This window comes from Panthera uncia, assembly GCF_023721935.1.
Source record: "Panthera uncia isolate 11264 chromosome C1 unlocalized genomic scaffold, Puncia_PCG_1.0 HiC_scaffold_3, whole genome shotgun sequence".
NCBI classification, from domain to species: domain Eukaryota; kingdom Metazoa; phylum Chordata; class Mammalia; order Carnivora; family Felidae; genus Panthera; species Panthera uncia.
This window is the reverse complement of record NW_026057584.1, coordinates 13968882-13984820: the sequence shown is the minus strand read 5'-3', so window position 1 is coordinate 13984820 and position 15939 is coordinate 13968882. Positions and strand designations below refer to the sequence as shown.

The window sequence follows — 15939 nt, the reverse complement described above, 5'->3', positions numbered from 1 at the left end:
TTTTTTTTTTTTTTTAATTTTTTTTCAACGTTTTTTATTTATTTTTGGGACAGAGAGAGACAGAGCATGAACGGGGGAGGGGCAGAGAGAGAGGGAGACACAGAATCGGAAACAGGCTCCAGGCTCTGAGCCATCAGCCCAGAGCCTGACGCGGGGCTCGAACTCACGGACCGCGAGATCGTGACCTGGCTGAAGTCGGACGCTTAACCGACTGCGCCACCCAGGCGCCCCACTAATGCTCAAGTTTATTTCAACTTTGGACAATTACGTGTACTTACAAATACAAAGTTTGATCTATGTTTACCTTCTGAATATCTCAAAAGCATGTCTTGGTGCTGGTGGGATGTTGCACTTTGGTGTGGCTGACTGAGTGGGCCAATAACCTGTTGTGAGCACCCGGACTGTGAGATCAACACCACCTAAAGATACCTGTGTAAAAGATAAAAAGATGTCCCCCGCAAATTAACTAGGATTTGTTTTCCGTTCCATACAGACACTGTGTTAGAGTTATCCAAGTAGTTCGCCCCTTGTCCAACATCTAGCAAGTAAAACTCAACTTCTTAAAGGCTAGATCCATCAGTGTTTCCCAAATTTTAATTATCCTGGCAAATATTTGCAATGATTGTTTAAGATGTTGGCTTTAAAATAATGACCAAGAGAGAATTCTTACTATATAAACAAAAGTGTTAACGGTATCACTGAGAAGGATAAAGTTTTGGCCATTATGTCTTTTTAGATACAACGTCAAGGTGTCATGGAAGTATCATTTTAGAGAAAATTCTAAATCTTTCATCTTAAGGATATCCACTTTTAAATATTTTTACCATCTTAACACACAACCTATTTCTAATACCTCATTCACATTTCCACTACATTAATCAAGACTTTCATGTTTTCCATGTAGTTCTTATTTTAACAGCCTCTGCAGAAGACGCTGCAGATCCAGTTCTACAAAGTGTGCTCCACAAATACTGTATAATGGGTAACTAGCTCTACAAAATAGATGCTAGCATTACTGGCACAGTGAGGTATTTTCTTCTTTATCAACAAATTTCTAAGAAAACAAGAAAGCACATTAACAGTAACTTTTAAAGTTTTTATTTATTTTGAGAGAGAGAGCGCACGTGCGAGAGCAAGTATGGGGGAGGGGCAGAGACAGGGAGAGAGAGAATCCCCGGCAGGCTCCATACTGTCAACACGGAGCCTGATGCAGGGCCCGAACTCACAAACTGCGAGATCATGACCTGAGCAGAAACCAAGAGTCGGACGCTTGACTGACTGAGCCACTCAGGGGCCCCAACAGGAACTCTTAAGCGCAAATGAAATATTGTGATTGATATTCACAGCTTGTTTTAAACCATTATTCCATATTTATCTAACCTGGATGTTAGTGATACAGATTTTTTTAGTCTTTATTTTTTGAGAGAGAGACACAGCGTGAGCAGGGGAGGGGCAGAGAGAGAGGGAGAAACAGAATCTGAAGGAGGCCCCAGGCTCTGAGCTGTCAGCACAGAGCCCGACGTGGGGCTTGAACTCACAGACTGTGAGATCGTGACCTGAGCAGAAGTCAGACGCCTAACCGACTGAGCCACCCAGGCGCCCCAGTGATACAGATTTTTTTTTTAAGGAGATAAATTTCATAAATATCAACAAGTATGCCCCACTCAGATCTCCTGAAGAACTACTCAAGCAGCCGAAGCTAATAATCTTAGATAATGCACAGGAGAGATGACCACAGGAGACTCTTAGATGACGAACAGAGGGTGGGCAGTGGCAGCGGTACATTTCCAGGTGGCAGTAATGGCGCCACAACTTGGTTCAATCCCTTCTCCCACATACCCATACATCTTGCTAATTTTCAAATCTTTCCTCAGAATGCCATTTTTTAAAGGAGGCCTTCCCTGACCACTCTGCCACTACAGATTTCCTAATACCTGTCACCTGCTAAGGTGTTATGTGCTTGTTTATCTCATTCTCATCTGTGACCCAGATTAGAATGTAAGTTCCATCGTGGGAGGGAATTTTGTCTGTTCCATTCTCTGCTGTATACCCAGTGCCCAGAACAGTGCTTGGCATAGAAGGCATTTAATGAATTATTCATTAAGTGAGGGGAAAAAAAGGAAGAACCTCAAAGAAATATTCCTTTAGTGGTCTACATCTCCTCTTCCTAGCTGTCTTAGTAAGTAATATTTTGAAGACATTCACCGTATATTCAAAAGCAGTACATGACAAGGGCAAGTGTACTGAGACTGAAGTAACAGAAACGGCTAACAAGTTAGGATACAACCTGCGGACATAAACAAATAGAAATATAACAGCAAGTCTGTTTTTCCTGCCCATCTCTCAGTTTTTAAAATAAAAACACAAGAGAAGTGCCTGAGTGGCTCAGGCTGTTGAGCATCTGACTCCCGATTTTGGGTCAGGTATTGATCCCAGAATTGTGGGACCGAGCCCTACGCTGGGCTCTGTACTAGGCATGAAGCCTGCTTAAGATTCTCTCTCTTCCCCTCTGCCCGCCCCCTACTCAAAAATAAACAAACTCTCTCTCAAAAATAAGCAAACGTTTAAAAAAATATATGTGTAAGATTAGTGGAAGAAAAAAAATAAACAGGAAAAATAATTATATCTCATGAAAATATATTAGTGTTTCAGAATTAAGTATAAATCTCTAAATAATCTAAAAAAGAAAAAACTACCTAGGATAATATTATTCAGTTCCTGCCCAACCAAATTTCTATTTGTCACAGACTTGTATCTTTCCTGCTCTCAACCCTTCTCCACAATCAACTTTGAGGCAAATCATACAACTATATACAATGGAGAGAGACCAGAAGTTCCTCTAAGTCAGAATGCCTTAATATATATAAATGTCCATTTCTATAGAATTAGGTATTTTCACATAATTTGGCTTGTGATGACCAATAGAAATGATAGTCTCATATCTAAATGTCAGAGGAAATGACCTCCAAATTTTTTAAATGGCTGTTATGTCTTTTTTTTTTTTTTTTAATGTTTATTTAATTTTGAGAGAGTGAGACACAGAATCTGAAACAGGCTCCAGGCTCTGAGCTGTCAGCACAGGGCCCAATGCGGGGCTGGAACTCACGAACCATGAGAACATGACCTGAGCTGAAGCCGGACAATTAACCGACTGAGCCACCCAGGTGCCCCCGCTGTCATAGGTCTGAATTACGAAGTTGTATAAGGTCACTTGAGAAAAAAGGGAAAACCTGTGGATTTCTCTAAACGGAAAGTTTAAGGTGAAGCTGAAAAACAGAGGGCAGGGGAGGGGAGGGGAGGGGAGGGGAGGGGAGGGGAGGGGAGAGAAAGAGAATAAAAAGAAAATTCTGAACTTCATTAAACCCTCACAAAAACCCCATCAGACTCCAAAGCTGTTTAAAGCTGCAGCTTTACGGTCTTCCAGGAGGCACAATACAAAACCACATTTACAACACATTAATGTCAGCATTTTTATACTCTTGATCGTTCCCTAGGGGCTCTGAGAATGTCAGACTCCCTTTATGCTGATCTTATGGATGAGAATACTGAGGTATAGGAAGGTCAGGCAACAATTCTAAGATAGCACAATCCTGGGGGTAAGGTGAGAGGAAGAGTGTAAAACTCAGCAAGTTTGCCCAGGCCCCATATTCTTTTCACAATCTGTAATGGTTACGACAGTGAAATCATTCTATCAAAGTTTCAGAACACTCCTTCAAGGAGAGAGGATAAACTAAATTTTAGAAGAGAAAGAAAAACCTACTTTAACAGTAAGTTAACAAAATGCTTATATGGCAGAAAATGATCTTTAAAGTATGCACAGACAATACAAATGTTGCCACTAACAACATTTGAAGAAATGACACCAGCAGTTATCTGATACATGGATGAAAATGCCCATTACAAAAGACTTCACACAGATACACACATACAAGTAGAAATTAATGGAGAATCTTACCCCAGTTGCCTGTAGATGCTGCCTGAATTCATCCATAGTTGTGTTTGAGATGCTCATATCCCGAAACATTCCTTCCAGTTTTGATGTGAACTGACATCCGCATTCAGTCTGTGGAAGAAAAACACAAATATGCACAAATAAACCATGGATTTTTCTATCAGCAAATGTGCAAAGAAATAAATTAACAATGGAGTTTTCTATGAGCGAACGTACAAAAATTCTTCCACGTTACTGACATCCTTTCTAAACCTTTCCAATAGTTGCTCTATGCCTGTGGGCACCCAACTTTAGCAGATTTAAGAACGGTGTATTTAAGAATAACCCACGAATAAAATGCAGGTTCCCAGACTCTTTCGGAGATTCCAATACACCTCATCAAAGGTAGGGACCAGCACTCTACATTTTTAACAGGCACCCCAGGCGATATGAGTACAGGTGGTCTATGAACCGCACTTTGTGAAAATGAAACTACACAGTGATACTCTTTTTAGTATTTCCCTTGCACTAATCCTTCCCCACATCTCCATGAATGTATCCTGCCACACCAAGAGAAATTTCAGCAAACTCTGAATGTCTCAGAACCTAAACAAATCTAAGTGCAATCTGCTGTAAAACATCTAGCTTTATTAATTTACAGAAATATTTTACATCAATTAAACATTTTCTAACCGCATGTTGGCGTTCAATCACATAACAAACATTAGTTAGGTGCACATCATTCCAGTTTATATATACACCTTACCTTTAACTTAGATATCATATTTTTTTCAGAGTCATCAGAAACACTTTTATTTGTGAGAAGTCTCCTTGCCAAGTGCTGTTTATAATAACGTTCAAATACATCTTTTTCTTGCATAAACCTAAAAAGGACCATTGCCTTATCCAATATTGTTTCTACTTCCTGTTCTGTTAGCTGCAAAATCAATTAAAAGACAATTTAGTAATTATAAAATTTTAGTTCTACAAAAATCGCACCACAGTTCATCTGCAGTTATAAGACTGATAACAAATGTAGGCTGGTTGAGAGATGTCAGAAGGAGGGACCCAGCTGGAGAAGTGCCTCCTCCTTCAGAGCAGCCCCATTCTTAAGTCCTCATCTAGTGTAGCACAGTTCAGGGGCCAGGGCAGAGTTCTTTCCCCTCCCTAGAGGGCTACCACTGAATGCAGCAATGAGGTGATAATGGCTGCAGTAAAGGATGACTGAGAACAAATGAAATGAAATTGTAATCACAAAAAAGAATACTACAATGCTTTTCCATAGTATTTAGGCAGAGATTTATATGGGCAAAAGACAGGTATTTTGATGCAAGCTCATTCAAAATCTCAATCATGCAAGCAGAAGGGTAATAATTGGCTGTAGCTCAAAAACTAAAAAGGCCCCTGCCCTCATCTTTTAAGTAAGGGTAAGATGCTATTATAGCCAATTAAGCATATATTTAAAAAATATGGAAGACGAAATGGTCTTTCCTATGGTGATCTTCCTCTTGTCTGTTCTTCCGTTATAGCTGCTTGGAAAACCTGCATTTATTGCTTTTCCCTTTTGCCTCACAAATTCTAAGAAGAAGTTAAAAAGTGTGTGACACTTTTTAGTGTGTGACACTAAAAAGTATGTGTGACAACAATATGCTTGATATAATAAGCATATATAATTATATATAATATAATAAGACTGATATATAATAAAGGCTCTCAAACTACTTTCTGATAGCTATTCTAATCTACTCCTTCAAATTCTAGGCATCCAAGAGTTGTTGGATACACAACACCCAGGCCAAGGTGACAACAGCAACATCCCAAGCTATGAACAGCGCGGTCTTCTAGTCGCCTCTCATCTCTACAGCGTATCTAACCCTCATAGTCTATAAAGACTGTTTAACAACTGTGACTGTGTAGTTGTTTGGTTTTGGTATAAATTATACATTAAGTGAAATGTCAAAGGACTTTGGACCATTTCAAATACCTTAAGCAATCCTTTTCAAAGATCACAGCACACATTTAAGCACAGCAAAGGGCTAGGCTTAATTTTATGTCTACAAAATTCCCTAATTTTCTATTTTGTATACAATTTTAAATCTAGAAATAAAATTTCATGTGTTTTCAAATGCATTAATACTTACCCCTTTGACTCCCTTTTTCAGCTTATCATCAATAAATAATGAGAGGTATTCAGGGGACCTGGAGTTGAGGTTGAGAAAATACTCAAAGTCACCCGCAATAGTTTGTTTAAAGAGCCGGTCATTATTGAACGATTCCTGGAGGAAGCGATCAAACCTACTCTTCAGATCCAATAAGCCCTTCCAAATAAAAACAAAGAAATCAGGATACATCATCATAATTTTTTTTCTATAAACAAGACACATACGATCAGGTATGTGTGCCTTAAGTTTGCGGGCTACAAATGTGTGCGCTCAGTGTTAAACTTACAGGTTCCATATTATTATTTTCAAGCCTAGATCTAAGCCTGTATTCAAAATGTCAGCCATGAGGGAGCAGCCTGTTTGCTATTCACGTATCACTCTACCAAAGACGTCTAAGAGCTTCTGCACCGCTTCTCCTCATCCTTCCCTGTCCTGACTGAATGGATACAGCCCAAGAAAATCAGCTTTAAAAACGCACCAAAAAAAGCTGGTTATTTATACTGAAACATGAAAAACCTGAGGCATAATTTATTCACAGTATTGCTTAGAAAAAAACATTTTAGAACAAAAAGGATTTAATTGAGAAGTTATTTTTTCTAATACCTGGAGTGTGAACACTGAAGCATAGGAAAAAGTAGTAACTTTCATTCTTGAGACCATGTAAATAAGACCTTCAACAAGCAGGTTAATTAATAAATGAAAAGCAGCCACTGAGTTCGGTTCCCAGATATAAATATACACACTTTGCAAAATTCTAAACTATTTAGGAGAAGTAGACATACTTTTCCACTGGGACAATGAAGGTAAAAAAACACGTAATACATACAGCTTAGTAAAAGTGACCTTTCTTTTTTAATTTTTTTTTTTTATGTTTATTTATTTTTTTGACAGAAAGAGAGAGCATGAGCAGGGGACGGGCAGAGAGAGAGGGAGACACAGAATCCGAAGCAGGCTCCAGGCTCTGAGCTGTCAGCACAGAGCCCGACACGGGGCTTGAACTCATGGACTGTGAGATCATGACCTGAGCCGAAGTCAGACGCTCAACCGACTGAGCCACCCAGGCGCCCCAGTAAAAGTGACCTTTCTATTAGCAGGTGTCAAGTTACTACAAACATACAGAGATTCTGCTGTATTCACTCACCTGGATATAGTCAACAGGATTCTTTCCTTCTCCTTCCTCAGAAACAAGGGCTTTACCCTGCTCCCTCAAATAGGAACTCATACACTCACACATTGTTTTCAAGCCATTTGGCACGCGACTAAATAACTTGTACATGCAAGCGAGGTCTGCAATCAGAAAGAACATAAAAATCGGCTACATTAAAGATTAAGGGAAAAAATGTGAATCTCTGTTCATTCTGATTTGTGAAACTTAAAGAAGCTTATCACTACTACTCGCTGACCATGCGAAAAATTACTAGAAAACATCCAGTAAAATAGACAAAAGGAAAAAAAAAATTAGGCTGGCTAATGGTTATTATTGCAATTTATGAAATACAGCTTTCAGATAAGATGCTTTGAGAGCATTAATAAGATGTCTCAGCAAATTTCAGTTTACATGGAATATGCCTATACAGTGTAATAAGAAAGCCACAAAAAAAAGAAAACTGTAATTTTGAGTTCCTATACAATTCTAATCTAGAACCCAATCATATACTATGAAATGTCTATCAAAAGGATAACTTTAAGGATAACTTTATGGATTAATTAGTAGTCAACATAATAAGAACCAATGAAAAGTCTTACAGATATTTTTAGGTATGTCTATCTCAAAGTTCAAACAATAACATGATAATTAAAATAAAACAAAACAAAACAAAATAAAATAAAATAAACTATACTAGGATTTATTTCATTACACACCATGGTAAAGTGTATATGATATTTATGATATTTATAGTTTTATATGTTCCTATTCCTTAGTATTTTCCTCAAAACAATCCCTAACATTTTCCAGGGGATGTCCTAGGCCAATACTTGTATTTTAAAACTTGGTATGTCACTATATTGCTTTTATTTAGAATGAAAGTTCCGGACTCTGTCCATTTTGTATATCATTTTTCACAAGATCAAAATGTGGAGGTAGGGGCGCCTGGGTGGCTCAGTCTTGGTTAAGTGCCCAACTTTGGCTCAGGTCATGATCTCACGGCTAGTGAGTTCCAGCCCCACATCAGGCTCAGTGCTGACGGCTCAGAGCCTGGAGCCTGCTTTGGATTCTGTGTCTCCCTCTCCCTCTGCCCCTCCCCTGCTCATGCTCTCTCAAAAATAAATAAACATTAAAAAAAAATGTGGAGGTAAAATGCTTTGTTTCCCGTATGTCTGGGGTTTCTCTGAAACTTACTGGGAGACTCTCAGTGTAAGGACTGTACAATAATATAAAAAAAGTTTTATCATCAAGAACTTCTGAAATGGAAGTTAGAATAGCAGCTTCTAGATCGGGGGCTGGGAAATTTTTTTCTGGAAAGTGCCAGACAGTAAATATTTTATAGACTCGTGGGCCATATGGTCTCTCTTGCAACTACTTCAGTTCTGCCACTGTAACAAGAAAGAAGCCACATATAACACATAAATAAATGGGCATGACTGTGTTCCCATAAAACTTTATTTATGGACACTGATATCTAAAAATTTATGTAGTTTTCATAAGCAATAAAACGTTATTTTTCTTTTGATGGGGGGGGTCTCTAATCAAACTGCTGGTGGGCCAAGCTTGACAGACAGGCTATAATTTAGATGCTAATACTGAAGTTTTTCGTATTTGAGAAATACTTAGAAGCAAATTTTAGAAAAAAAGGGCTTCTAAAATTTGTTTCAGAGACTTTCAAAATCAAGTTTTATTAAACACTAAGTTTTCAGCAATAATACACGTCCAAAGTCATCTCCACACAGCAAATCTTACAGTTTCTCACATTTGGCATAAATTACATCCAAATTTCCCATGTTAAAAACAGGTATTAAAAATGCAACAGTTGGGGCGCCTGCGTGGCTCAGTCGGTTAAGCGTCCGACTTCGGCTCAGGTTATGATCTCACGGTTTGAGTTCAAGCCCCACGTTGGGCTCTGTGCTGACAACTCAGAGCCTGGAGCCTGCTTTGGATTCTGTCTCTCTCTCTCTCTCTCTCTCTCTCTGCCCCTCCCCCAACTAGTGCTCTGTCTCTCAAAAATAAATAAATGTATAAAAAAATTTTTTTTAATTAAAAAATAAAAACGCACAGTAATTTATGGAGATTTACTATAGTAAATTTGGCATATCAAACCCATCTCTAACAAAATGGTTCCCGACTTGTCTATTTTGTTCCTCTGTTGTTACAGTTTTGCTCAATTATATGTTGCATATTTAACTGTATGGAAATTAATACAATTTCATTGTATTGAATTCACCATATATAAATGTATGGTGTAGTGGGTAACGTGAAAGAGAAAATTAAAAATACTTGGGCATTCAAAAATCAAACGTTTTTGTACAAACTTAGTAAAATGAAGTGCTATTTGAATTTAAATTTCATAGAGCTATCTGCATCTCATAGCCAATCCAATTCAGCCTCCATTCATGGTCAGAAAGCTGTTTCACTTTCTGATTTATGAGATGCTTGGCTTCACAACGGTTAAGTTGTGCCTCTGACATATTCTTGACTTACTGCTCCAGAGCAGGGCCTAACACAATGAAGACATTTTGCAATTAGGTTCCTAGTGGGAAGCTGAAAAAATTGAAGCCAGCGTTTTAAAATTTAATTTACAATCACAGATAGCTGTTTACTTGCTAAAAACATTAAGTACTAGAGAACTATGGTTAGTATTCTGATATTTCTTCATTTATGTACTTATTAAGCACTTGCCATGTTGTCAGGCATACTTAATGCCTTTAACACGTCTCCATGCAGATTTCAGAGATACTGTAATTTAGGTATGCCCAACAACCTCTCCATCAAACACTTCCTAAGCTCTACTCTCCAGCCAATTTAGTTCACCCTCTCCCACCTTCCCCCAGGGTAGACAAGAAAACACTAACTCTAGATGAGCATTTAGATCAGGGTTTGTCGAACTATAGCCCCTGAACCAAATACAGCCCACTGTCCATTTTTGTGCATCTCATGAACTAAAAATGGTTTCTACATTTTTAAGTGGTTGGAAAAAAAAAAAAAATCAGTGTTTCATAGGAACACAGTCAAGTTAATCCATTTGTGTTACTGTCTATGCCTACTTTCTCACTATTACAACAGAGAGGAGTAGTTTACTGTATGGGCCTTTTACAAAAAAGTTTGCCAGCCCTTGACTTAGACTTTAGACATCCAGGGATAGCTTAGTTTAGAAAACATGACAAACATAATTTAAAAATGATTTTTTTTTTTTGTCTTTTACAAAAGAAAAGGTTTACCAGAAGCATCTTTTCTCTGGTTTAATAAAAACAACAATTTACATACAACTTTCAGAAAGAAATATATAGAAATATAAGCATCTCAAAACAGAAAGCAAGAATTACACTTGAAGGCAGCACAGAAAACAACTTCCTTTCCTACCACCTTACTTTTCTCTCCTCTTATACCTACCTCTGTTTTAAGTGATTCACTTAAATATTGTTTTCATTCCCTGCAAGCTTACAACCTTGAGGGAGTATGTGTTTCTTTTGTAATAAGTAAGCTGGCTAAAATACTGCTAAGAGATCATCTAAGAAACAGGAAAATACCAAGAGTACCATGTTTATTTTTTTTAATGTTTATTTTTGAGAGAGAGGGCAAGCGAGTGCAAGTGGGGGAGGGGCAGAGAGGGAGACACAGATTCTGAAGCAGGCTCCAGGTTCTGAGCTGTCAGTACGGTACAGAGCCCAACGCGGGGCTCGAACTCACGGACCACAAGATCAAGACCTGAGCTGAAGTCGGACGTTTAACTGACTGAGCCACCCAGGCACCCCTATTTTTTAACAGCGTATTAGTGATTCCTAAAGTCATAGTTTTAAGTAAAACTTCAGAAATTAAAAATAAGGACAACATGACTGTTATTCTTTTATTTATGATTTCTCCTAAGGTACTTATCACAAAATATTGTTTTCAGGAAAAAAAGGGTAGAGGCACCTGGGTGGCTCAGTTGGTTGAACGTCTGACTTCAGCTCAGGTCATGATCTCGTGGTCCATGAGTTCGAGCCCCGCGATGGGCTCTGTGCTGACAGCTCAGAGCCTACTTCAGATTCTTTACTTCCCTCTCTCTGCCCCCCCCCCCCCCCCCCCCCACTTCGGTCTCTGTCTCTCAAAAATGAATAAACATTTAAAAAATTTGAAAAAAAAAAGGGGGGAAATAGCCAACAAGAATAAATGCTACAGTTATCTCAAAACTGTGCTTTCACTTTTATGCAATTTTCCTTTCTCTGAAGTCTGTAACTCTGGAGTTCTCAAAACCAGTCTACTCATTTATCTAAAATGTCACATGAAACACACATAATTTTTGCATTTTCAACACCCTTATCACAACTAACTCCCAAAGGAAAGCCTATACAAATTTTATGATTGGAATGTCAGATTTTAAAAGAATCACAAAAACGAGAGAGTACGTGGCAATGGAGACAGTCCAACTCCCTTGTATATAAAAAGGACAGTAACAGAGGACCTCATTGGTCTCACCAATAACACAGACTTCTGGGTTAAGAAAAACACAAAAAACGAGGGAGACTAAGATGAAAGAGAGAGAAAAAAAGCCATTTAATTAAAAGAGACACCGAAAATCCACATTAGTAAGTGTAGAGCTTTCCTGTTAAATCCTATCAAAGTAACAGCAGTTGATACATTAATGACACACACAACTTGAAAACTGACATTCATAATCTACTTTCATTATAGCAAAACAAAAAAAAAATTACTAAGATCCTGGTAGAACTATAAACATTTAATTATTTTTCAATTGCTGATGCTTACCTTCTGTCTTTCCATTTTTCAGCATATGTACTAGCCCAGAATTCTCCATTTCTACTATAGTTTTCATGTGCTTGGAAATGAGTTCCCTCTCAACCACCTTTACTATTGGCTCTTCGGTTGATTTGTCAAGGCAGTGCATCACCCGTTCTATTTCTTCATTAATTCTAGCTTCTACTTTCTTTATATATACTGAAGCACTGTTTTCTGCTAAAAATTTCTGGCTTTCCATCTGCAAATAAGAAACATGACTTTTTTGTTTTTAAATGTAGAAGCAAAATGCGTTTCTGCTTTTAAGTGGGTTTCTACAATCTAAATATCATTAGCACTATTGACATTTTATGTAGTTTCTTATCACACGTACCCCCATGGCTGAATTACATCCTTTAAAGCACTGATTACAGAAGAAAAATCAATACATTATCCTTAATCAGTGTTTTCAAACTTTGCCAATACACCTCCAATAACAGAAAAAGTGAGCAAATGCTAGTAAGGGTCAAAAGTACAGAACGGAGCATGTGACCCCAAGTCAGAGTAGGAAATTCTTCTCTGATTTGTTTTAATGTGCATAAATTATGCCTATAAGGATTTTTCATGTTTATCATACAGTTTTGCTCACACACTGCTAGTTACTAAAGTCCAACTGCCACCCACTCCCAGTCTCAAAGGAGTGGGTGTGTGTATTATGTACGTGTGTGTGCGCGCGCATGTGTCTATAAACTTATGATTGAGAAACAGAGCTTTTATGTAACTCTTAATCTTGCCTGCTAACACCAGCCTTACCGAAGTTCCACTAAATTATAAATGTTAACCCAGGTGATTTTAACCTATTTGATAGGAGGATTAACAAACACATCTAAGAATCACAAATCGGAAGACATGCTGATATAAACCATGTATAAAATTCAGTAACACGTTCCACTTTTTGACAAAAAGTAGTTTCAGTCCTTGAAAACAATCAAGTTTCTAAGAATAGACATTAACACACCAAATGAAACTCCAGGTAAGACCATCTTTCCACTCACTGTTAACAACAGTATGTACTACGTATATATATACATGCCTACACATTACTGCAGCACATCTGGGAATCTTGATGATTAATCTTCTCTTGGTATGTCGACAATGTAACGAAGGGAATTAAAACGAATGCACAGGTCAAAAATATCTAGAATGAGTTGCTGCATTCTTAGAAAATAGAAACTGTTTCCTACAGTATGAAATTAATAGTTCATAAAGCACGGTCCAGGCTCACCAGTGCAGGCCACAAAGGTCTTCTTGATGGGCTACACACTAACTTAACAAACAAACAAACAAACAAACAAACAAACAAAAAAGGCAGCAAGTCTATTCTTTATGTGTAAAGGACGCCAAAATTCACCATTTCCATCTTTGTATACATCTAAAGGCTCCTATGAATGACCTACTGAACTATTAAGAACTATTGTAACTTTGTATTCATTTATTTTTTAAAAAGCCTCCTACTGAAGTAAAAACTTTTAGTTAGTATTCAGCTAAGTCTGTTTTAACAACAGACTTAAAGCTCCTACTAGCAATGAGGTTTTCAGGAGGATGCATGGTTATCACGATCTTATAAATACTGCCTTCCATTTTGTAACTTCATTACAAATTAGTACTAGTTCAACTTCACTTTTAGCAATTCAGTTGGGTTTTGGGTGGTATATACTGCTGCAAGTTTCTATCAGTTATACTTACGACCTCTAATTTCCTCATCAATAGTTTTTAAGATACAGATATACAGATATATAGATATATATATGTGTGTGTGTGTGCACGCCATGAGATCATGCGTATTTCTATACTTATTTTACCAGTAACTTATATTCACAAAAGACTGAATAATGGGACTTCATTAGTGATGCACTGCCTGTGTATTTATGGTAAATAATTTGTAACATATAAACATAATAAAATATTAAGGTTATGTCTAAGTTTGTACGTTTCATTACACATAATTTAAAAAATCGTGTGTCTGAGTCCACACTCTTCAATTTTTCTTTAATGGGTTCCTTCCCTGGAACGTGAGAATGGGGAGTAGGTGGGGAGTAAGTGCGCTAAAGAGTATTTTTTGTACCCTCTTTCCCAAAAGGGCCTCAGTAGAAAAAGGTCAAATATTCAAATCAGTAACTGTACTCAGTAACTTTGAGAACATCTTCAAAGAGCATTTATTTAGATCTTCACTGATTACCTGAAAAAATTCTGCAGACATTTCCAAAAAAGGAGCTTCAAAATCTTCTTCATAGACGGATCGTCCTTCGAGACCTAAAATCATTAACATCTGGCAAGCATTTCTTATCGCGCCCCTGTCAAAAGAAGTTAAACCACTTGATCACCAAATTCCATTAAATATTCATGTAAAAAAACTTAACAGAACTTGTTACAAAGACTTTGAGAACATGTTTTAAATCAAAGTGACCCGTCTCCCATAAGCAACTTATTATACCTAAGGATGTGGAGTCATTTTAATTGGAAAGCATATCTTGACTGTACAGCTACTGATCTCAGGTTGTTCTCACATTGTTATAACCTTAAAATCTGCAAGAAAACATGTCTAAAATGTCTAAATATTCCTGTTTATGTAAAAATACAGAACATAAAAAGACTATGAGAAAGCAGGCAGGAGAAGTTACTTGACTCGGGCACAACACACAGCTACTCACAGGCATTATAATTTTTTTGTACCAAATGGCTTCCGGGCAATTCTGATCAAGCACCCGAGCCGAAATAAAAAGAACTTTACAAGTCTTCCTCTGATAGCTTCTCTGAATACAGAGAAATAGAGAACGCAATCTTGTATGTTTCAAGCCACTCTTAACTGCAGTGTCACAAAAACTGGGCTGCAATCATGTAAGAAAGGGGGAGGGAATGTGACTTAACAGAAGGAGTACAGTATTTCTTAGTCATTGTAGACTATGTTCAACATTTTTCTTCAAATATGTTAAGAATGAAAGCTAGAGAGCCTTTTAAAGAAAAAGACAAAGAGAAGAAACAAAAAAGTTATCACACAGCAAAAAAGAACCAAATGCCAGCATGAAAAAAAATAAATGAAAAATAAAAAGGGAAGACTAATGGCTGATTTGCTTTTTTAAAAGTAAATTAAATAGAGGCTTAGGGTGGACTCTTCTAAAAATAGATATGTGCTTTAAGTTAAAATCTAGGTAACTTCGTTAATTGTGAAAAGGTTTTTGAGGATTTTCACAATGTGCTGGACAATAAAACTTTTATTTCAATAGGATTACGAGAGCACATTGGTTCCCAAGACACAACCACTAAAAAACTAAACACTGAAGTAGAAAGAGATGATTATACCGATCTACAACTTCTCCTTTCCGCTCTCTTGCGATCATGTCCAATAGTGTTTGTCGTAGATGATCCCTAATACACCCATAACGTACAACTTGATCTCGAAAAATAATTAATCCCAAATTGTAGACATTCTCCACATTATTTTGTTGTACATATACACGGTCCTGCAGTTAAAACAAAACAACAGAAACACTGAGCACAACTCTTGCAAACATAAAAATAATCACCGTGACCTACAATAATACAGGACCTAAAATTATAAAAGCGGTCCATTTTTTAGGTGAGAAACATTTCACACTATCTTAAGCAACACAGAATTTTCTAGCACCTCCCAACTTACATAAAAGTTGGTCTTTACAATTTACAAACAATTGCTTATATATAGTTGGTCGCGCATTTCACCTTAAGCAAAAAGGGGGTGGGGGAAGAAGGCACCAGCCACAGGGAGAATCAGGTAAGCAGAAAGCAGGGGAGAAAGGGAGGCAGCAAGGTAGGCACATGCACATCTCCCTTTCTCTCCAAAGCCATACCATGCCCAAACATGGTTCTTGCTTTCTTAAATACCATACTTGAAGATCATGTTCTCTGAAGAGCCAAAAGAAATACCGATCCATGTAACT

The 15939-nt window shown here is 37.5% G+C and overlaps 1 protein-coding gene across 5 annotated transcripts in view; it reads right to left on the bottom strand.

The window, feature by feature from the left end:
* CUL3 (cullin 3) overlaps positions 1-15939 on the bottom strand; it is a 95053-nt gene that overhangs the window by 16712 nt on the left and 62402 nt on the right. For all 5 annotated transcript variants that reach the window (XM_049615832.1, XM_049615831.1, XM_049615833.1 and 2 more), the window contains 8 exons: positions 15323-15483; positions 14202-14316; positions 11996-12224; positions 7235-7380; positions 6073-6249; positions 4698-4868; positions 3956-4063; positions 305-429 (listed from right to left, as the gene is read on the bottom strand). In XM_049615832.1, the coding sequence (XP_049471789.1) occupies positions 305-429; positions 3956-4063; positions 4698-4868; positions 6073-6249; positions 7235-7380; positions 11996-12224; positions 14202-14316; positions 15323-15483 (1232 nt within the window). The remainder of the gene's footprint in view (positions 1-304; positions 430-3955; positions 4064-4697; positions 4869-6072; positions 6250-7234; positions 7381-11995; positions 12225-14201; positions 14317-15322; positions 15484-15939) is intronic.